The following is a 24267-nucleotide window of genomic DNA, read 5'->3' on the forward strand; positions in this document are numbered from 1 at the left end:
AGGATGCGACCCAAATGTTTGCTGTATAAATTAATACCCGTATGTGACAAAATAAGCATTATGATACGACAGGTTGCTTAAATCACGCTCCTAAGGCTCCAGAAGAAGAAAACATCGTGATTATTAATAAACGGAATATTACTCAGCTGGCCAATGCCATCTACCCAGAATGCCATTTGGTCTTATCGTTCATGGTTTATGCTTTTCACAGGGTCAACATTTCTTCAATTAGGTGTAGTCAAGATGCGACTCATGATAACATTTTAAGAAAAAAAAAAAACATTTAAAGTGAACTCCTGAATTCAAAGACAAGAATGCTGACTGTACGCGTGCTCTAAACCTTAGTCCGATTTATAACTTTTGGTAATGGTACTGTTGAGAGTCATAACAATATCTCAAAATGTCTAGAGCAAGCGCGGCACCGAAGGCCCCGCCTAGGTCCGCCTAAAGATGCTTGGTCCCAACTGAATTAGTAAGTCCCTATAGTTAATAGGAATCAAAAGCAACATACCTGTTCAAGTCCTCACTGTTTGCCCAAATTTCGTACACTACAAATGTATTTGTTCCACTGATGGTACGTATGCCAAGACTGTAGAGACAAGCGTCAAAATCATTAGGTCCAGGAAGCCGGGGGAGGGGAGGGGAGGGGTCATTCTTTGGAGATTTTGTGCCGGTTTCGGGATAGTCCATGTGAAAATTTTGTCAAATCTGCCGTTTTGTCGAATTGCTCGGGCAAATTCATTTCAGTTGACTCCGCAACTTTCGTGAATTTCGTGAATTCAGCCACATTCGCCGTTTTCGTCACAGAGGTATTCCTTGCTTATAAATTTTCCAGTTGGCAATTGCAGTATTTTCTGGGCATACATGTTTCTCTGTTGACCACTCCCGCTTGGTTGAACCTGACGTGCTTTGACATTAATGAATACAGAGCAAATTAATTTTAGTACTTACTGTAAACAGCCCTCTGCCAAGGAAGTTGACGCTATGTAACTTTTGAGGTTTGAGCGAAATTCCTTTCCAGCCTTAACATGAAACTTCCTGGACACCAAGATAACCTGATTTAACAAAGAAAGAATAATTATTCAGCAACATACACAAAGACGTGTATCTCAATGTGCAAATCAGGATCTACACTCAAGGTCGTTCGCTTTAATTTTGTGATAAACCCTCGGGTTTTAGTCTAGAGCGGAAGGTATCGTTGTTTCTGTTTGCACAACCCGCGTAGCCAAAATAGATATCGTGCGCGAAAGTGTGTCAAAATGGCTGGAACGGTCGGCTGGAAAACGCAGTCGACGTGCGCCTCGCACTCACGCCTTTTTACTTCGCGCGTCCAACACGCAAATCCTACACGTCCATAGACTAATCCCGCGCGCCCTCCGCAAGTCTAAGCAGAATAAGATTTAAATTAAAAAAAGGGTGAAATTGTAGTTGTGAGTTAAGTAACACTGTGCTGTTCTTCAACTTCAATCTCTCAAACAATGTAATTTTTAATTTTTAAGCACTTGGCTAATAAAATGACGCCAACGCCGACGATGATGATGAAGTGAACCAAATCGAGTAGAACAGTAATACGTACAGTAAAAATTAACATAGATTTCTAACTCACCAACTGTTCTTTTCCAACTTCAACTTCTTCTTCATCAATAACATCAAACTTGACCTATGTTATGAAAACCAAGCTTCTGATCAGTTACACACTAAAAGTGGTTGCCATACTAATGTTACAGTTGTATCCCGATAACTTGAACCCTCAGTAACTCGAACCTCCTGCTAACTCGAACCTTTTTCGATTCCCCTTCAGGTCGTTTTCTTACTAATTTTACCCTTAATAACTCAAACTCCCGATATCTCGAACCTTTTTCGATTTCCCTTGAAGGTTCGAGTTATCGGGATTCAACTGTATTTGTAATGAAATTGTGTCATGTTCAAATGTACATCTAGGTGTACGTGTGGAAAAAACATAGTTCGTGCTAGTGGACATAAAGTTTAAGGAGTATTCAAGCATCAAAACCTGAGTTTTCAAGGAGTATTCAAAGCAAGCAAGTTTAATTTGTCTTGCACTGTATTGACTGTTTTTATCAGTCAATAGCAACTTTAGAAAAGTTTCCCCGGATTAAGGATATAACATGAAAAAATCTGCCCTCAATCCTTAAATTTCTTTGATACAATCCTATAATTTGTAATAATATTTCCCATCGGAACAAAAATTCAAGGAGTTTTTATTGTTTTCAAGCACTTTCAGCAAAAACTCTTTTTCTCAAGGACTTTTCAAGGGCCCTTGAAATCTAAAATTGAATTCCAAGGCTTTTTAAGGGCTTAAAGAAGTAGCATAAACCCTGGACAAGGCATGCACCCACATGTTGGTACTACATTGGCCGATACTGTGCCAGTATTGTTACAGTATATTCAGCTGATCAGGTTCCTTCAAGGAGGTACATTCTGTGATAATGAAAAGTGCACGTCTGTACCTATCTAGAGGCTAGGAGTACTCAACCTACTTGAATGTGTCTGAATTTGTAAAATAATGTTTATTAAAGGATATAGTGTACTGGCAGTTACCACAATGATGCCAAAAGCATTTAACACTGGTTGAAATCCTTTCGGCACTTTGTGCACTATTATTTTTATGTTTAGTACTTTTCATCAAATAATAATACCTTGTTTTCCAGTTTGTCAATTAGCTCGCCAAGACGATCCACTTCAAGGGATAACCCGTTCTTCAGTGACTGCTGACTAGCTGTTAACATGGTAAATTTGGAACATTAGTAAGACAACTACTACAGTACTTATAACTACTAACAGTAAGACCTGTAAAACCCATGTACACAAAAAAATAAAACACTGAAAGTGGGTGTAAATTATGAACAAAAATTTCTCTAACACTGTTCAAAGGAAGTGCAAAGCAATGAGTAAAAAAACTGATACTTTGAATTAAGACTGACAGTTAACTTACCATCCAGACTTGTTTGTTGTGCAAATGACTGCATTTTCCTTTTCATTCTTCCTCCTCTCACATTTGTGTTAGTGATTTCAGCTTGACAAACATCAGGCCTTTTAATTAAAACAGGAGTAAATTGTTCTTTGTGCAGTTGTTTTATACATAACTATACTTTAGCCATTTGATAGAGCCCTTATAAGTTCATTTTTACTTATGTTACAACTCAAATTCACCTTTGTTTTGTTTCTTCCTCATCAATATGGTCTACTGCAGCATTTATGTGATGTTCAAGGCAACCCATTTGACCCTGAATCTACACAGAACAAAAATTCAAAATCAGATTGATTCAATTTGTTTTCATGGCTATGAAAACACTAAAAGGATATGAATAGTGATGTAAAAACATGCAAGTCTCTCAATTGCTTATCAAAGTCATGTTAATGTTACATAAATTTTTAGTCTGTTATACACAATCATCAGCTTGCAAATACAGGTAGATTTCAGGCTGTTGTTTCATGCTGCTTAAAAAAAAAACAGCCTGAAATCTGTCTTTGGTTACAGGCTATAATTAACAATTAGACTACAAGCCCGAGTTTTCTATGAGCAAATAGTCAATGAGGCGCAGCCGAGTTGACTATCACTCATGTTTTAGTAGAAACTCTAAAGGATTGCAGTTCAAAACCTACAATATTGTGCACTTTGAAGACAAAACAGCCAAGTTGACTATTGCTCATGTTTTAGTAGAAACTCTAAAGGATTGCAGTCCAAAACCTACAATATTGTGCACTTTGAAGACAAAAATCAAGAAAATTTACCGCTTAAAGAGCTACTCGTGCGTGCGACTGTTTTCTATCGGCGAATAGAAAACAGTGAGAGAACCAATCAGATTCGCGGATTTCCAATTGAACACAGCTGAGTTTCTACTAATACATGTTAGCTACCAATAATATTGTTGCCTTGAGACAACTTAAATAATTACAGGATCTTCTACCTCCTACTCCTCCTTCGCCCTCCCACAATCAGTGACCATCTGATGATTCTACAACTACTACTACAACAACAAAAATCTTTAATGTACTCTATTTGGCTTATTGATCATAATTTGGATTTTAATTGAGAGAAATACATCACTATTCATCCAGGAGTGGTACATGTATCAGTGTTCTTAGATGTAATGAGATTTAACAGGCAGTGTATAAAGAGTAAGTTATTTTAAATGTTCATTACCTCATTTAAAAGAAAGCGGGTGGTAAATTTTCCAATAAAAGACTTCTGAGGATATTCCTAACAAAAAAAGATTAGTTTTTTTTTTAATCTAAATAACAAAGCAATTTGCTCAAAGCAATCCTTGAAACATCAGCAGAACACGCTAGGGTTTACACATATGAGGCTCTGCCAGGTGGGTTCCTGTATGTGTCCCTTGTCTAAATTTAAAAATGTGCGGTATCGCTGTTTTACCAAACTTCATGTCACTGTCGGTAGTAAAACTGAAGGAAAACATTTATTATCAATACTTGTCCTTGTCGGAATTTAAGTTTTTCCAAAACGGTTGTCCTTTGTCTTGATTTTATTTTATGTGCTGTTGCTACTTTTTGGGCTATGTTGCTCATTGGAATTTACCCTGGCAGGGCCTCACATATATGCATAATTTCTGAATTCTATACTATTACCCGGCAAGCTTTCTGTTCTTTTATAAAGAAAAATATTGAGGTTCTAGCTGCTATTGCAACTGTACATACCTTTGCAGATTCAACTAGAGCATTACTAACAGCTCTGTTCATGCTTTCTAGGTTAGCAAAGATCTCAGAGAAAGGTCCCATCTCTTTCATGAAGTAGTCTAAACACAAACCAAACATATAATGTGTTTGACTACACCTTATTATAGTATTTTAAATTCCAGATTGGGAATAATTCTTAATAATAACAGGGCTTGAGACTAACTTTTTAACTCACTGGTTTATTGGCTAGTGACATGTACACACATGAGAGTTACCGGTTGTGGCACAACTTGCAAAAAAAACCGCTCGGGCTCGCCTGGCTCGCTGGCTCGCCAGTCTCGCCTCGCTATTTTTTGCAAGTTGTGTCCACAACCGGTAACTCTCATGTGTGTGGGGGTCGCAATGCCAAAACTCTCATGTGTGTGGGGCCCGCAAGGCCAGCCCTCTTGTGTGCGGGGCTCGCAAGGCCAACCCTGTGCTAGGAATAAATATCAATTGAACAAATATTTTTAAGGTATATACACCGAAAAATGGCTGCAGCAAGGATCTCGTCAGAAGCTTTGCAAGCAATGATGGAAGAAAACATTCGTGAATTTCAAAGAAACCCCCAAAGAAATTTAACTTTTTTATTGGCCCACACCAATTTTAACGAATGGCTCCGTGTATGGGAAATGAACATACCGGAAGCTAACGAAAACAACAAAGATCTTTACACTTTTGCAAGAAAAAACAAAAAAAGGTTTTATGAACTTTTAGTAAGCGAAATTGATGACTTACAAAATTTAAAAGCAAGCTTTGGACTTGAAGTCAAATTTTCGAAACAAAGAGACGGTGAGACGCAACACATGGAACACTATTTTAGAGAAAGTGAACCACACCTTTTTTTAAAAAACGACAAAGACCAAATAAAAAAAGAGTTTGACAAATTTATTGAAAGAGCAAAGGGAGAAATTGAGGCTTGGTCAGAAAGAGGATCAGGCTGGGTTATTGAAAGAATAACCAAAGTGTACGTCAACGTTGCACGCTATCAGCCATTGCGAGGTGGAAGTTATTTGCCTTTGCCCCCAAAATTGGCAAACAAGAAAGCAATTATTAACGTGCAAAACAGAGATAACCAATGCCTAAAATGGGCTTTGAGAGCTGCATTATTTCCTCCAAGAGATGGGAAAAATCCACAAAGAACAAGCAGATACCCAGTTGACGACGGCATTAACTACAATGGAATCGATTTTCCAACTCCACTAAAGCAGATTGACAGGCTTGAGGCGCAAAACAGGGACCTTGCAATAAATGTGCTTGGGTGGGATTCAGAAGACAAATGTGTGATACCTTTAGATTAAGCGAAAAAGAAAATAGCATTCCCCGTATATTTCTTATGTTGATTGAGTCAGGATTAACACAGCACTACTGTTTTATAAAAAGAGTAAGTGCTTTGTTACATGACCAAACCGGAGATCAGCATAAAAAACACTTTTGCATGATGTGCTTGACAGGTTTTACAAGAGAAGACTTGCTCGAAAAGCACAAAAAATATTGCAATGGCGCTAAAGGCAGACCAACAAGAATCGAAATGCCCGAAAAGGGGAAAAACACTCTTTCTTTTAAAAACTATCACAAACAAATGAAAGTGCCTTACCAAATTTACGCCGACTTTGAGGCACTGCTAAGGCTGATAGAAGGGTGTAAACGCGAAACGGAAGAGGACCGCCAAAAGGAAAAAGAAAAGGCAAAAGAAAAAGGGGAAGAACTGGAAGACTTGAAGAAAAAAAGCTACACAGACAAAACAGAACAGCACGAGGCATGCGGATTTGCTTACACAGTTGTAAGGAGTGATGGTGAACACGAAAAAACATTTGTGTACAGAGGAGAAAACGTCGTTGAAGTATTTTTGAACTGTCTTTTAAGTGAAGAAAAGAAAATAAGATATGAATTGTCAAAGCCAAAACCTCTTGTGATGACGGCAAAAGACTGGGTAAACTTCAAAAATGCAACCAATTGCCACATTTGCGAAGAAACGCTAATGAAACAAAACTTTTTGGACTCTTTGCCAGTTTGGATTGGAAATAAAAAGGATCTTAATTACTTTGGGCAGATGCACAAAAAATGTTATTACAGAAAGGAAAAAGAGGTAAAAAACCTAAATACCGAAACCCACTATAAGCTAAAAAAGCTTGAAAAAGAAACACACAAATTAGCCGCGAAAAACCAAAAAAACTGCTTAGCGTGCCACAAGCCGCTTATCCAGCCGAACTACAAGGATGTGGTAAAAGACCATTGCCACATAACAGGCAAGTTTCGAGGAGCCGCACACAACATTTGTAACTTTATGATGCGAATAGATCCGAAAAAGGTTCAAATACCAGTTGCATTTCACAACCTGAGGGGTTATGATGCGCACCATTTAATGCAGTCAATTTCAAAGATTTCAAAAGAGGCACAGAAAGAAGTAAAATGTGTTGCAAACAACATGGAAAAATACATTACATTTTCACTTGGCAAACTGCGTTTTATTGACACTTTAAACTTTCTTCAAGGAAAGCTTGAAAAACTTGTAGAAGCGACACCGAAAGAGTCATTAAAGATAACAAAAAAGGTTTTCTTTGAAAAAAGTGAACTGTTGTTAGACAACGGAAAATATCCAAGCGAATACGTCGAAGTGTGGGACGCATTTAATAAACACAACTTGAGTCAAAGTTTTTTCGAAAATAAAAACGAAACTGAAGAAAAATGGCAATTTGCCAATAACATCCACATAACAGATGAAGGCTACAAAGAAGCAAAAAACATTTTTATAGAAAACTTTGGCTTGTTAACACAAAAGGGGATTTATCCCTATGAATACATGGACTCATGGGAAAGATTTATCGAAACAAGTTTGCCTGAAAAAGAAAAGTTTTACAGCAAACTTAATGATGAGAACATAACGGATAAAGAGTACGAACACGCGCAAAACGTGTGGGAAACCTTTGGCTGCCAGACCCTGGGCGACTACCACGATTTGTACGTTAAGACTGACGTGACCCTGTTAGCCGACGTCTTTGAAAACTTCCGAAAACTCTGTCTTGAGAAGTACGGGTTGGACCCCGCGAATTATTACACGACGCCAGGCCTTTCTTGGGATGCACTCTTGAAAAAGACACGCGTGGAGCTTGAGCTATTTACCGACTATGAAATGCATCTTTTTGTTGAAAGGGGAATAAGAGGCGGAATTTCGATGGTAAGCAAGAGATATGCAAAGGCGAACAACCCTTATGTTGAGGGATTTGACCCGAGCCAGCCAAAAAAATACATAACGTACCTCGATGCGAATAACCTTTACGGGTGGGCAATGAGCAAGCCGCTCCCAAAAAGTGGTTTTAGATGGAAAAAGGTTATGCCAACAGAAAAAGAAATAACGACAAAAAAAGAGTATGCAAAAGCTGGATGGATTTTAGAGGTGGACTTGGAATACCCGAAAGAGCTGCATGACGCTCAAAACAGCTATCCATTAGCGCCAGAGAAAAAGAAAATAAACAAAGAAATGTTTTCACCTTACCAAAATAAATTAACAAAAAATCTTAAGTTAAACCCCCCAAACACTGAAAAGCTTGTTTTAACTCTTGAAGACAAAACCAATTACGTCGTGCATTACCGAAACTTGCAGTTTTATCTAAAACAGGGAATGAAACTCAAAAAAGTGCACAGGGTCTTAGAGTTTGAACAAGAGGCGTGGATGGAGCCGTACATCCGGATGAACACAGAATTCCGGAAAGAAGCGAAAAGCGACTTTGAAAAGAACTTTTACAAGCTAATGAATAACTCAGTTTTTGGAAAAACAATGGAAAACTTGAGAAACCGTGTAGACATAAGAATAGTGCGCAGTGACGAAAAAAAGAAAATAAGAAAATTAGTTGCAAGCCCATTGTATTCAAGGCATGTAATGTTTTCAAACGATCTGGTTGGAATAGACATGCGAAAAAGTAAGCTTTTGCTTAATAAACCGATCTACACAGGCATGACCATTCTAGACGCAAGCAAGCTATGCATGTATGATTTTTATTACAACCACCTGAAAAAGGAGTACGGAGAGCGTTGCAAGCTTTTGTATACGGACACAGACAGCCTTTTGCTAGAGATAGAAACAGAAGACTTTTACGCAGACATGGCCAAAAACATTGACAAGTACGACACAAGTAACTACCCAAAAGAACATCCGCTGTTTTCAGCAAAAAACAAAAAAGTTTTGGGCAAAATGAAAGACGAGTGCGCAGTCGAAGAATGGTGCGAGATTAAAAAAAAATTTATTCCTGTGCTTCACGTTATTTCAGAGTGTGTTTGTTTAAGGCCAAAAATGTATTCAATAATGACGGAAGGCGAAAAAAATATAAAAAAGGCAAAGGGGGTAAAAGAGTGTGTGACAAAGAAAAAGATAAATCATGAAAACTTCAAAGAAACACTTTTTCAAATCAAGGAAAGCTTTCATGAAATGCACATGCTAAGAAGCTATGCCCACGAGATGTATTCAATAGTGGTAAACAAAAAATCGCTGTCCCCCTTTGACTCAAAGCGATGGATATGTGAAGACGGAATACATACAAATGCTTACGGGTATAAGTTTAGCGAAACAGAACGTTTATAGCTTTTCTGTGCCCAAGGGGCTCAAGCACTAAGTGCTTGGTGGTAACTGTGTATTTGGAGGAATAATAAGCAATTCTTCACGCACAAAGCCACGCTTTGGACCATCGTGCAAGTAATAAAGCACTGGCTGATAAGGTTTAGTAACAGACCTTTCGATGCTGTAGACTTTTAATGACCAAATCGGATCTGTTGCCCTTTTTACGCCGCCTTCTAGCTCGCCAGGTTGGTAGAGATAGCGCACATTAACGAGAGAGGGGAGTTTTTTTTCTTTCAAGCCAACAGGTCTTGTATATTTTGAGGACGGCTTGGACGAAACAGCCTTTTCTTTGATTGCAGCAGCAGGTTTCTTGCCAGTAAGACTGGTAACTTCGTTGTTCAGAGCGGTAACAACTTCGGGAAGCCTTTTTACCCACGCTGTCGACCGCTGGCCAGATGGCAGGTTCATCTCGACACCGTACTGATAACCAAACAGGCGCCCTGCCAGTGTTTGATTAAAACGTTCAACAATAGCTTGATCTCTGTGAATGTTAACACGCCCGCGTCTAATATAGGTTTTGTGATTTTCCATTTCTTTAGTAACAGCTCCCATGAATTCGCGACCAGGGTCAACTTGCAGCATCTGTGGCCATTTTAGTGCACTTCGCCTGTAAATTGTCTGAAAACCTTTTGCAACCTCAGTTGAATCTTTGGAGGTCAAAGGCTCGGCCTCTTTGAAACGGCTGGCAACGTCAACAACAGTCAGAGCGTATTTGTAAACTTTTCGCCCTCGCGGCAGTTTGTCGTGTGGCAGAAAAAGAAGGTCCGCCTGGTGGACCGCGTTAGGGGTAGAAACATCGAATTTTGGGCGAGGAACGTATCGTGGTGCCGGTAGGTAGATCTGCCAAAGGGCCTGCTTAACTAGCCATTTTTTTGCGGCATCTTCGGAATCCTTGGCAGCCTCGGCTAATTTTTTTTATCGCTGCAATTCCCTTCCAGTAGCCCTGGGGGCTATAGTAGACTTTCGAGATTTTCTTCGAAAAGTTTTGCTCCGCAAAGATCTTTGCATCCATGCGTATACAAGAAAAAAAAGAAACGTTTAAAGAAACCGAAAGGCAGCGTACCCAAGTGCAAGCGCGCCAGCGCCAACGAACATAAGTTCACCTTGTTTCTGCTGCTCACTTGGCTGATAGAAATCAGAGAACTTGGGTTCTTTTGGAGGAATCATTTGTTTGTCAGGATGTGCCTGGTTGTAGAGTTTGAAAGCGTAGTCTGTGTTCGTAAAGTTTTGTTTCGCTTGCTGTTTGATCTCATTGTTGGTTTCGATCCAGTCGAGAAGCTTCGTGCGGTCGCGAGAGTACTTCGCGTAAGCTGCCTGGTAAGCCTCGAGAGCTTTGTCGTGTCTTTCTTTTTCTTTCAAAGCGGCGTCATCTCCGCCACCCAAAGCTCGAGCAAGATAGTTGCCGCCAATGAAAGCAGCAGCGTTCAAGATAGCTCCGCCAGCCATAATCGCTACGCTTGCCATTGTGTGTTTTTGTTCTTATATTATGATATTTTTTTTTAATTGGTGGGGAGAATTTTCTGGTCCTCGAGATACTGTTTAAGTGCAACGCTGCCAGCCATGACGGCTGTGAACTTTACATAGTTCATAAAACTGCTGCTTGGGTCGGATGTGAAGTTTTCTTTTACAACTTTTTTGGCAGCCCAGCCGATTCCGGCGGCAAGGCCAGTGAGAGTCGCGGCATCCATGAGTGTTTTTACGAGTTTGTTGTCAGACATGGTGTTTGTTATAAAATAAAAATAAATATTTAAATTGAAAAATAATTTTATGAATTCTTTTAATCTCATCAAAGAGTTCTAATAAAAAAAAAGTTAATTGCTGAAGTCAGAAAGTAAAACAGAAATCACTTTCTTTAAAACTTTAGTTGGTCAAACACATCATGCCACATGGAATAAAAGATTTTTTTCATTTCAGCACACATCAAACTTTTTGCTTCTTCAATCTTCTCTTTTCTTTTTTCTTCATTTTCTATTTTTTCATACTCTTTTTCAAGTTTTATAAAATCCTCATACTGCCTGTTTAAACTTTCCACAGTTTTTTCATCAATAGCAATAAAAATTTTTAATTCTTCTGGTTTCAGCTGGTTAAAAAAGGCTTTTGTCCCTTCCAAAGCAGCTGTTGCTCGTGCCTCATCTTCTTCGAAGAATTTCCCAAAGAACTCGGCACAGAGACCCAACAAAACAAAGCTTCCAAAATCCATTGGGTCAGGCATAGTGTATGTCTTCGTGTCGGTCATCGTGTTTTGTATACTTTAAAAAATCGAATGTTTAAATGAAAATTATTTAATAATTTTTTTAATCCATCGGACGGATTCCTCTTTTTGAGCCATTTTGGTTTGTTGGTTGCGGAATTCTAGAGCCCGTTTGGCGCGTGTCTGAAGAACGCGTTGCAACCCTTCCAATACTTTCTGCTGTAACTGGTGTGTCATCAGTTATAAGAGTTGGCGGAGCTTTAAATGTTGGACTTCTTTTTTCGTTTATAAAGGCTTTTATGTCTTCGCGTTTCACATAAGTTGTAACGATTGCAACGCCGATACCAAGCAAAGATATCCATTGATTTGTGGTGAGACCGCTTGATTGCGGCTGAGGCTCGGTCGGAGCTGGTTCCGTTACGGCAGGTGGTGTTACATTTCGCTTTGCAGCCGCAGATTTCTTTTCCTTTTCTTTTGCAATTATTGCAGCAGCCTCGACAGCAGCTTTTTTCTGTGCTTCACGAGCCTGTTTTGTTTTTTCAGCTGCAAGCTTGCCAGCAGCCACTCGCTTTGGATTTTTGGCAGGCTTTGTTGCTGGAGTTGTTGAAGTAACAGGAGAAGAGGTAGAAACAGGAGCGCGCCCTTGCGGCGCGTTAACTCCTTCGGAGTTACTTTCCAATTCACGTTGTTCGAGCTCGGCCATTATATTTATGAAAAAATAATATTTAAATAGAAATTTGCTCAGCAAGATCTTTTGCTAAGCAATTTCTAAGCATTGCTTATTAATTATTCAGTATTTTCTTAGCTTTGTTTAGGAAGTCTTGTGAGTATTACTCAGTAAAGGTGCCTTCGGAGCTTTTTTCCGTGGCGCCCTGCCGCTCAGAGGCGATTTCATCAAGATCTGACTGTTTTTTTGATGAACTTGCTGAGTCGTAATCAATATATTTTGCTGTTATCAAAGCAGCAGAAGCAGGAGCAAGAAGCTTGCCGTAATTGAAAGACAAACTGCCGACAAGATTGGAAAGCTCGCTGTTTATAATGTAGTCATTTTTAAGCTCTTTTTGTAAAGCTTCAATATTTTTCATGGGCACAAACAGACTTGCTAATTTTGTTGAAAGAGTTAGCGCGCTGTCAATAAGATTTTCCGTTGTCTTGGTGCCAACGTATGCCTCATATCTCTTGAAGTACTTTTCAACTTCTTTATCTGTCAAGCGCTTCACCTGCTCGTGTGTCAGCTGCACACCGATTGCTTCTTTGGACTTGCCTGTTGAAACAAGGATTGCAAGCTGTTCACGCAAAGCAGGAATGTCAGGTCCTTGAATGAGTGCCATAGCGCTTTCTGTACTTTCTGGTTCAGCTCCTAGCAGTTCCATTACGGAAGCTAATTCTTGTTCACATGCAGCATCGGGTGAGGTTGTTGCGAACGGGTCAGCCATTTATTACTCTAAAAAATATGTTCAATAAAAAAATTTTGTGCCGTAAGGGTGGCGATGAGAAATGACAAGATGCGAAAACTTATTTTTTTTTAGCTTTAAAATGATTTCTTTGTAATCCTCATTGGCAAGTTCGCCAGCGTAATCCTCAAAGATTGCCTTCGTGGTCTTGGCAGAGGGGGTGTAAAAGAAAACGATTGCCGCAACATTTTCGCGGAATGAGGATGTTATGCTTGTCAATTTTTGAGTTAACACCCATACGCTCAAACCTGCGTGGCGAGCAGAGAAAGCAAGATTCACCAACTCCCCTGTTCTTCCTTTTACATCTTTCGAAGCAGCACAGTCGTCGAGGATGATAAGCGTGTTCGTTCCCTCAAAAAGAAATCTTGAAAGCCTTAACAAAGATTCAACCTCGTGCTGCTCGCAAATTAAAACAAAAAATCGAAGATCTTCCTCAGCAAAGCGATAATAAGTCTTGTTGTGCGCGAACGTCGGGCAGATGAGCACGATGTAGTCAAACTTGCCTCGGAAAGGGCCACAAAGCTGATTGACCACGTATCTTGTTTTTCCTGAGTTCGTTGGTCCCACAATGAGGGCGTTGAAGGGTATATTGGCAGGATCCATGCTTCGCTTTGCGAAAGCTGTATCAATACTCAACACTTTCTAATTCTTTATTTACAATAGAAAATTGTGCATCAGCGATAGCGAATATGTAGCATTTGACATTCCCTGATCCTGAGGCTGTTCTCTGTATCTCTAAATTAACGCCATCCTTTGTGTTCACCAAGCGGAGCCCGCTGCCGTGCATGTTGTTGTCGCTCATGGAGCGAAGGTCAATGAAAAGCCCGAACTTTTTTTCTGCATAAAACTTTGTGGCGTTATTAAACATTTTTTGGTCTGCGTTTTTGCCAAAGAACCTGAGAACTTCCTCCCACATGTCTCTTCCTTCAACGCCCTGACTGTACACCTTATTTGGAACGCCGTTCACGCTGATTTTTACATTTGTTATGTCAGGGTTAAAGAAAGATTCTGTATCTCTTGCACCTGCGGCGTGGGGTTCAGGAAAAAGAAGTAGAAGTCCCTTCAAGGAGCGCTTTGGGACGTTAATGCTTTCGTTTATTATCGTGTCAGTAGCTTTTTTTACTGTGATCGTTTTGTAATTATGCACATGCTCGTAAAAGAAACTTTTGCCGTTAATGTAAGTGCTTTCTACTTCTCTTGCAAGTTCTTTGTGATAAATAGCCTCGTATTCGAGTTGGATGTCAGTTAGCTCATACCCAAGTTTTGATGGATCTGTTCCTCTTACAACCACATTTGGACTGTTGAGTTTTATCTCGAAGACAAGCTCGTCTGCGAGTGCGCGCGGATAGAACACGCCATGGTCTCTCAAAATCTCGTGATCAAGCGGGATACGATACTTGCTTCCATAAACTTCTGCCAGCTTCTTTTCCGCGTCAACTCCTGATTTTTTTTTGTCACCAGCGTTTGAACGGATTTTGCATAAATCCTCGGACTGGATACCTTCAAGAAACATGTTGCTGCGCTTTTCTACCGGCAGAAAAAGGTCCTCGAAAAGTTTGTAGACGTCGTAAGCGTTCGTATCCTGCAGCGTTTCTCCAGCAAACTTGACCACCATCCTTGAGACAAGCGCCCGGGTGACGTTGTTTACGAGAAAGTTGTTGGGCTCGCCGCTCACCGTCAAGTTGAACACAAGAGCCAGGGAGCCTGGCACGAGAACGACGCCTTCTTCAAGCTTTGGCACAGCAACTCTCAGAATTTCTTCTGGAGACGCTTTATTCGGGTTAAATGTAACGCGATGTCGCACTCTGTCTGCCTTGAGCGCGTTTGGAGTTTTCTCTTCGAACGTTGGTCGGTGTCTTTCGCTCACGACAGCCATTGTATATTTAAATTAAAAAATGTATTTATTTAATATAACATGGCGGCAGAAGGTGGCTTTGGTGACAGAGATCCTCTTTTGGAACATACAGGTGACCGTGACGACCGTAATGACAACGATGACAGCGATACAACAGGCCCATTCCAACCTGGAAGGGCATCAACGCCCGGACCAAGCGAACAAATACCAACGAGAACTACCACGATGAATAGGCCGGACGAAACAACAACGATGTTTCCTGAAATCCCCGACGATAGTGCGACAACAACCTTCACTGCTTCAAGTTATCTTGACAAAGAGTTTCCATCAGCTGACAAATCAAAGATTAAATACAAAATAGATGAAAATGGAAGGCTGCAAGTCGGGTTAATTAAACCAGGTAAGCCTTATTATAATTTAACAACCAATTAACTCTTGAAAATGAAATAAGAGGTCTTTGAGAAGGCATCAATAACAACAAAAAAACAGCAGAAGATAACAATGAAAGCCCGGAGGAAAGAAAAAAAGCTAAAGAAAGAGCAAAACTACAAATTGAAAGGCGCACTGATCTACAGAAAGAATTAGATCGGTTGAAAAAAGTAGAGTACGAGCCTGTGATTGGGGTAACAATACCTTTACAAGAATTCCAACAACATGAAGAAGAAAGGCTCGAAAGGGAAGAGGAAATACGACAAGAGAGACATGAACAAGAAGATATTGCAAACGACGAAAACAGGCCACAAGCGGAAAGACAACAAGCTCGCGAAAGAGTTGATAACTTGAATCAAGAAATTAATGAAATAGAAAATGAAAGAGAAAAAGAGATCGAAAGATTGTCTTTAACAGACAAATTAAGAGAAAAGGTAAAAGCGATTTTCAAAAAATATGGCTTCACCGTCACAGCAGTTTTGCTTGCCGTTGGCACGACTATTGGCGTAATTCTGAGTTCTCTCTCAAACGGTTTAAAAGCTGTAGCAAAAGGTGTTGGTAACGGTCTTCAGACACTTGGCAAAAAAATTGCAGGTATTCTGCCGGGCCTCCTTGGCGCGATTGTCAGTTTTGTGTTTCGAACGGCCGGCCAAGTGATCAGCTTTCTCGGCAAGAATGCTTGGCTTTTGATTGTCGGTGTTGCTATCTTTCTTATCGAGCGAGTTACAAAACGAAGCGAGCGCTAAGCTCTAGAGGGCGCGAAGCGCCGGTGCCCCTTGGGCACCCTCAAAGAGCTCGGCTGACTGCAAACGCAACAATAACGGCACCAGCAATAAGGTAGATCTTGTTTTTTTCGTGTGCTGTATCTTCAGTGTCTGGCTTCTGCTTTTCGTCTGTTTTTGTCACAGTACCCGCTGAAGGCGTATGTGGCGCCGGCTCTTTTTTTGCAGCTTTGTGAATCGGGTTTGACGAATGACTTGTTGGTCTATTAACTTTTGATGGCCCACCGCTCATACTTGTTGCGCCCACTTTTTTTGTAGCTTTATTAACCTCATCATTCACTCCTAATTTCATCCCAACAACAGCCTGCTTAAGCTGGTTATTGTAGCCAACAACGCTTTCTGTGTTTATCACCATACGAGCGGGCATCAGCCAGGCACCTGGGCAGACTGCAAGGTTAAGCCGAACCTTAGCTTCGTCGATGGCTAGTTGGTATCTTTGGACCGACTTTGCCAGATCAGGTTGCCTTATAGCGTCTTCAACCAACACGAGGAACTCACTTTGCGCTTCCTTTGCACGGCCGCCTGTTCCAAGTATGCTACTTCGAACGTTCACCTGCGAACCGAGAATACAGTAGACAAAAGCCTCTATCGACTGGTTTACTCTCGACAAACCTGCCTGAGTAAGCCCTTCAGTGCCGTTAGGACAAAACCAGTCTGCCTGTGCATATGCAGCGTCGTCTGGCTCGATGTATTGAATCAAGTTACCTTTGCTTGCAGCTCCCCCTTCGTCCGAAAATTTATCGTAATCGGGGTATTTTGCTCCAGTTTTGTTTGGTCCAATGTTAGTAATCCAGATATAAACGTTACCAAGTCCGTGGTTTGCGCCTGTTGTGAAACGGAAATCGCTTGACGGGTCGACACCGAACTCAGCGCATATTCTTTTGTAAGAAGCCACGTCGTACTTGTTGTCAAACTGGCTAAACGTTGGGTCGCCAGGCAAGGCGCTTACGCTCTGAATCCCCCCCATCTGAAACAATATTCGCCTTATCGTGAAATAAACGTGAAAAAGGTAAAAATTTCGCACAATCGGTGGCAAGCTAAGAGATGAGTGTTCTTCATCGAAAATCTCTCGGCTTACCCCACTGCCTGTTGTCGCACACCAAACAGCAAAGTTAAGTTGCTGAGGCCAGTAGCCCATATTTTGGCTAGCAAGCCACCTTTTTGACTCTTTTCCTGATGTATGCTTCAGTTTTGTTTTTTGAAAAATCTCTCTTAATTTCGTTGTGAAATATTGGTCTGGTGTGACGTAGATGTTTATTTGGCCGTTAAATATTTTTTTCAAACTCGGTGCGGCTTCGTGAAATCCAACCGCGGGAATTGGCAAAGATGAGCCTTTTGCGCCGCTTGGTGACAGCTGTTGTGGAAAACCGCCTGAAATTTGATTCACCCCCAGTGCTTTTTTCATCTCTGGGCTCCAATATTTGCTGTCAGAGCCAAAAACATTTATCAAATGGCCTTGCCCTGCCTTGTAATAAATGTCTGCCGTTGCTGTGTGGTTGTACGCGAACTCAACCTGTGCAACAAATTTTGTTCGGTCAGCGTTTGGATATTTTGCAAGAAAAGGTTTCCATGCATTGTCTTTTGCCGCTTCAGAAATTGTAGTTGCTTCTGGGGTTTTCATCCACTTCATAAAACCTCTTGTTTTTGCATCCATGGTCCTCTTTTATATTAAACATTTTTTATTTTTATTTAATATAAAAATGGTTGTGCTGACTGTTACCACAAAAGAAAATCCGAACACTGTTTATTTTGACCAGCCTATTCCAAAACCAAGCTATATCCGGCTTTTAAGTTGTTCTCTTTACAACAGCTGGAATAGTTTGGAAAAGGATGGAATAGTTTTTTATAAACAAGTGAACAAGGAAGAGAAGGCGCGTTATATACGGCAAGGAAACTTCTCACTCGATGACATTGGGAGTATTTTTGAAAAAGGATTTCCAGAGAAAAACATGTTTTCTGTAACAAAAGGCATTGCAGGTCGTTCATTGATAATAAAAGCAAAAGAGCCCAATTTAAAAGCTTTTGGACTGAATGAAAGTCTTATTAAGTTCTTTAATTTGCCTGGGTTTGAGAATTACGCAAGTATTGAAAAGGAATTTTTTGAAACAATTGAGGTAAATAATGTTTCAAATCCTAAAAATTACTTCATCAACTGTGACCTTATCGACAAGCAACAAAGCTTGCTAAATGGTAAGCCATCAAGCCTTTTAGCGTTTTTTGACATACGTGGAAAACCGTATGAAAAAGTTTATTACCAAAATACACATTTTAACGTCTTGCGCGACGTTTCTGCTGAAGAAAATGTATCATCTCTGACTCTTTCGATTAGAGATGAGAATGGAAAGCCATTCGATTTTAACGGCACAAATCTTACATATGAGTTGGAATTGAATTAAATTAAATACAAAAATAACTTTTATGTATACGAGACCATGTCATCTGCTAATGTTCTCCCGAGTGCCCCTGCTTATGGTGATCGCGAAGAAACACAACTTTATCCAAGCCTCCCAACAAATGCCGAGAATTTTCGGCTGACTGAAATAAGTAAAATTGAAAAAGAAATATCCGCTGAAGCTGAGCATTACAGGCTTGTGTTAAAAAAATATAAAAAAGTCCGGAAAGTTATTCACTATTCCGTGGTCTGTCTTGGCGCCGTGACGGCAGCTCTGTCTTCTGGAGCTGTTGCCACTTCACTTACTGGTGTTGGAATTGTTATTGGCGTTCCTGTTGCAGCAGTAGCAGGTATATCTGGCGCAGCTTCCACTGGCCTGTCAGTTATCAACAAAAAGCTTGAACGTAAAGTTAATAAGCACTCAAGAATCCTCGCTCTGGCTGTTGCAAAACATGACTCGATAAACAGCTCTGTCTCACAAGCTCTGAATGATAATCTTGTTTCTGACAAAGAGTTTCAACTGATCACACGAGAAATGCAAAAATATCGCCAACTTAAAGATACTTTACGCTCAAACTTTGCAAAAAAACAAACAAATTCACTCCAGCCAGACATCGGAAAAAATTCGGGAAGAAATCAAGAGAGAAGAACGCAAAAGATTGGAAAAAAAACTTCTCGAAAGCGCCACCGACATTTCGAAATAAAATTTCAGTCCAATAAAACATTTTTTCATTTTATAAAAGAATGATTGTCTGCGCTCATCTTGTCGTTTACTTTGTGATGGAAGCATTGTCGTTCGAGTTGCAAAAAAATGTTCGAGACATCACAAGAGAGGTTGTTGTTTGCCTGAACGAGGCAAAATAAAAGGTTAAAGCGTGCTTAAAGTGACTTTCAGCCGAGTCGAAATCAGAAAAAAAATAAACACTTGATTTAATCCCCACAGTCAAGGGCTTGTCTGAACAATGCATGCAAATTTTTTTTGTGTGTGTGGGTGAATGTCCCACAGCGTCAGACTTATGCAAATCAACAGCTTTTTAATGATATAATAAGCAATCAATAAACATTACAAGTGTGTTAAGTAAAATAATTTTATTCAGTTGCTAAGTTAAATGTTCGTTGACAACGGCGGACATCTATGGCCGCGGTATCCAAGGTAAATTGTTCGTTGACAACGGCGGACATTCATGGCCACGGTATCCAAGGTAAATTGTTCCTTGACAACGGCGGACATTCATGGCCACGGTATCCAAGGTAAATTGTTTCTTGACAACGGCGGACATCTATGGCCACGGTATCCAAGGTAAATTGTTTCTTGACAACGGCGGACATCTATGGCCACGGTATCCAAGGTAAATTGTTCCTTGACAACGGCGGAATATTTAAGGTTGAGAACTTGGCTAATTTTGTCAATTCGGGTTACAGCGTAACCCATTTGAAATTTCAAAGTGATGACGTTTTGAGGCCTGTGACTAAAATAATTTTGTCAATTCAGGTTACGGCGTAAGCCATCCGATATACTTAACCTTGCGATCAAACTTCACGACCAAGCATGTAATTGTTGTCCGTAATTGCTTAGGTTTCGCGAAGCGACGGCACGAATAGCTGATATGAAATATTAAAATCGGATCCTCGTTTGTCGTTTCCAAATGATTCATGTCCGTAAGCTGTGTCTTTGCTTCTTTTTCAATGAAGGTTTGATAAACGTCTTTATACATCGGCCATACTTGCTTGTGTAATACAAAAAAGCTTATGTGAATAATATAAAGTTATAATTTTAACTGTGATTGGTCACAAAAGACGTCATTACATCGGGAAATAACCTATTAACTAAAAATAGTAATGACGCTTGGTAAATAAAATTACCGTGATCTTATATTGTTCTTTTATGTGCTAGAAAGTTCTTAGCTCGATATTTCACGGTATATTTACATGTTAGTCAAATTAAATATTGTTGTTGAATAAATCATAGCTCTCAAAACACACATACAAAGAGTTTGAGTTGTTTTCAGGCTAAAAATATTCAAGATGAAAAAAAAACAATTAGATTACGTCAAGGGGGTTTCCCACGTAATTGACACAGGGTAAACAATGACTTCCTGTGTTACTCAATAATTTATGCACTCACCGGAGCGTGCAAGTTTTGTTTAGCTTGTTAAAACGTTTGCGACAACACTGCTGTCTAATTTTTTTAATTTTTCAATCAGCTCATCTGTTAAAAAGATTGTTATTTGTTTTTCATTTTCTTTAGTTTTTTTGTATGTTGTAAACGCTTTTCCACAAGATCTTTTCAAGTTTTTCTTTACATTCAAGTTAATTTCTCCAGTTCTCCCTCTTCCCATCTTCGTTTACTCAATAAGAGCATTTGTTCAATAGGAATTATTTCTGGCACAGCAATTAAAGGTTGGTTGTAATTTAATACAATGGCGCCATACAACGATTGGTACACTGTCGGGTCCGGCGAATCTGCTTCAGGAAGTTAGGAATGTAAAAGCCACTCACATTTTCCTCCTTTCACACAAAAGGGCTGGCCTTGCGGGCCCCACACACATGAGAGTTTTGGCATTGCGACCCCCACACACATGAGAGTTACCGGTTGTGGACACAACTTGCAAAAAATAGCGAGGCGAGACTGGCGAGCCAGCGAGCCAGGCGAGCCCGAGCGGTTTTTTTGCAAGTTGTGCCACAACCGGTAACTCTCATGTGTGTCATGTCAGATTTTACTAGCCAAAAGTAATTTTTCACTAGTCAGGTATATTGATTTCTATCAAGAACAGTTGACTTTTCCGAGTTTTTCACTAGCCAAATGGCTAGTAGGCTAGTAGGAATGCTAAACCTGGTAGCCAAAACCTAAATTTTAGTAGTCTTTGGCTAGTTGGCTACCGTTAGTCTCGAGCCCTGAATAAGTATTAATTATAATGTGCACCATACTAACTATATGTGCACAGTGTAACTAGTCTGCATAATTTTTTCAGCCTTTTTCACCACTGAGCTAGGAATAGACTTCTGCTGTTTAGTTGTTTGATTTTGTTCATTAAAATTGTTATATGATTACAGTCCAAGTAAGACTTCACTAAGCCCTTTATATAAACATGTATAGAATTTTTACTACCAGACCAGAATAATTATCTGCCCAATGTTCATAATCATTTCCATACTTTCATTTCTACAGTGTTGTAGGGGGGGGGGGAGGACAAGGGGGTTTGGACCTCCCGTTTCCTGTACTTTTTACTCCCGCTTCCCGACCCTTCCCATAGTGGTTTCCTGTTTTTTGTCCTATATCTATTGTGAAATACAACAAAATGCTACTTGTATTCTCCCGGTTCCGAATCCTAGGAATCCTGCTTCCCGTCCTCTCTTCTCACGCCCCCACCTCCCGCCCCCTTTTTCCCGGGCTCCTGCATTCCTGTTCCTCACCACAATGTTGGGGCATTGATCTGGAAGTGAGGTTTTTCACAGCTAACTGAAAAGACTTATAGCGTGAATCAAGTGAAATCTAGGAAACAAGCTAGCTCCATTTAAATTAGACAGTCTAAATGAAGGATGTACATACCACATAGTTCAGAAGTATCCAGATTACTGCAACACAAATATGACAACAATCAAGTTAAAATTTTGCAAAGTATGCTTTAAATTATAAAGACCAGCTAGTGCCACATTTTAAATCACCAAAATAGCTACAGCAAAACTTCAGTTACAGTGGAACATTGATATAACGAACCTCTATATAACAAGGTACTCAGTATAATGAATGATATTCCTCAGCCTGGCCAAAGTTAAAGTAAAGTTTGTTTACAAAAATTGTACGGGACAGGATATGATCAATTTAGCAACTGTACAAACGATATTTTATTGGAGGAACTGTGCAAAGATGATTACTCGAATGTTGAAGAAAAACTTAGGACCAACCCTGACACTGATTAACATCTAAAGTTATTAGTTAATAGCTCTTTGTATCATCTTGTTTTAAAAATTGTTAAGACCCTTGAGAACAGAGTAGTTACTGACATGTTTTTTTCTATGTCCATTAGATTTTGCAACATCATAGTTCATGGTCGTTATTTTTTGTGAGTCTTTAAAGTTTGCAAATTTTTTTAAAATCATGAATTTAAGGACCCGCAAAAATAAAGAAGAATAAGGTACTCATTCAGTTGGTCCTTGGGTAGCGAGCATACTTTTACTAAGATTCATAAAGGAGTGTATGACTAGTTGGCTAGTTAATTGTAAGGGCTGCACATCAGGCTTTTAGCCAGGATTTAAAAAGTGGGAGTCCAAAATTTTTATAAGGCCGGACTGTGTCCCCATAGGAGGGCCTGAGGAGCGTACAAGGTGTTTTTCTGCAGTTATAAGTGCAAAAGTATCCAAAGATTTCTAAATTTGCTAAAAAACATCTCTTTATACAGTTATTCATATTAATTTTCCCTGAAAAGTGACCACCCATAGGACTCCTGGACTCCCACCTAGCTTATTAAGCCTGATGTACAGTAGGGCACAGAAATCTTTGTCAAGTGTTTTGAAACAGTTGAAATGGGTGTGGTATACTTGTACATATTTGTATGTTCATAGCTTTTGATATTAATATTGGTGTGTGTAAATTGGTGTGCAGATCCCTGTGTGTTGATTACTTTGATACAGAGCTTTGCAAACCTTGGCATGACTTCGCCAGGCAATGTTCACGGAATGCACTTTAGGCAAAGGGGTGGGGGGGGGGGGGAACGGCGAGGTTACCAAGGACACTTTGCAGGGTGGAAAAGGGGTTAAGCGTTATTTGGGCAAAAATAAGTGTGTGACGCGTGAAAACAGCTCAAATCTGGCAGTGATCGATAACAACCTCAGAGACCCTGGAAACAAGGTTGGATCTGTAAATTTCCGGTCTAGTGTGACACGTGACCTGCTTATTTTGAGGACCATGATTCGTGATTCAAGCTGAACACGTCCGTGAAAACTGATTTTGTATGAGGACGCATTCTTTCAGAGCTCAATTGCATTTTAGGTCTTGTCTTACACTGTGAACTCGCCTGGCTATTAAAAGGTAAATTCAACACAAAATAACTAATCAGTTATTAAAGCTCATTTTCTTCAATAATGAATACTCAATTACGTGATTCGTGAAATGGTAAAAAAAATGGACGTGACTCGTTATTTGTAAGAAACTAGGCTCGTGATTCGTAATTGAGACTTCCCCCACCTACCCCCTCCCCCCTCCCCCTCCCCTTTACCACCCTGACTTTGGTCCACTTTATTAAATTTTGAATGCATATAGAACTAGTCAAATCACACCAGGTGATATTCTGATTTAGTAAGACACGAAAAGTGGCCCTGCATTCTGTTTTACAGCCGCCTTATGTAAACAGGCTCTCACTTTGTCTTGTGAGTATCGATGTCATGGAACAACTTTTCCAGATCTTTCTTTGACAAGATTCCATCACTGAAGAATGCCTTGAATTCCTCGAAAGACAGGGCACCATCATCTGTTTTGTACACAACAAACAAAATACATTATTACATGCGCAAAACTGAAACTGAAGGATTGACCGGAAATGGCAGATTAAACTTTTCACAAGCCACTTTAATTTCGATCAAACCTGCTCTAGATAAAGGTAACTCAGTATAAATTATAACTTTCAAATAAGCTCACTTACCATTTTTGTCAGCTCTGCGAAATACCTAGGATGCAAAAAGGCGCAGCTTACTATCAATATGAATGCCATGATCTGTAAAAACATTTAAAAATAAGCAACTTACATCCAAGAAAATGGATCGCCCTGCGGGACTATCTGCCGTTTCCGCCATGTTTGTAAACTTTCGGGAGTCACAGAGCCCGCGAAAATTTTCGAACTGTTCCGAAGACTTCCGA

The 24267-nt window shown here is 39.9% G+C and overlaps 1 protein-coding gene across 1 annotated transcript in view; it reads right to left on the reverse strand.

The window, feature by feature from the left end:
• Positions 1 to 24241, reverse strand: part of LOC144649775 (N-terminal EF-hand calcium-binding protein 1-like) — a 26600-nt gene extending 2359 nt beyond the window's left edge. The window contains exons 1-12 of the mRNA XM_078509361.1: positions 24156 to 24241; positions 24053 to 24077; positions 23773 to 23881; positions 21964 to 21989; positions 4678 to 4775; positions 4166 to 4222; positions 3172 to 3251; positions 2954 to 3051; positions 2658 to 2737; positions 1607 to 1660; positions 952 to 1055; positions 512 to 589 (exon numbers count right to left, since the gene is read on the reverse strand). Coding sequence (XP_078365487.1) covers positions 512 to 589; positions 952 to 1055; positions 1607 to 1660; positions 2658 to 2737; positions 2954 to 3051; positions 3172 to 3251; positions 4166 to 4222; positions 4678 to 4775; positions 21964 to 21989; positions 23773 to 23881; positions 24053 to 24077; positions 24156 to 24203 — 857 coding nt within the window. The 5' untranslated portion in view covers positions 24204 to 24241. The remainder of the gene's footprint in view (positions 1 to 511; positions 590 to 951; positions 1056 to 1606; positions 1661 to 2657; positions 2738 to 2953; positions 3052 to 3171; positions 3252 to 4165; positions 4223 to 4677; positions 4776 to 21963; positions 21990 to 23772; positions 23882 to 24052; positions 24078 to 24155) is intronic.
• Positions 24242 to 24267: the final 26 nt, after the last annotated feature.

The sequence above is a fragment of the Oculina patagonica genome, chromosome 4 (assembly GCF_052425735.1).
Source record: "Oculina patagonica isolate OP01 chromosome 4, crgOcupat, whole genome shotgun sequence".
Taxonomy (NCBI): Eukaryota; Metazoa; Cnidaria; class Anthozoa; order Scleractinia; family Oculinidae; genus Oculina; species Oculina patagonica.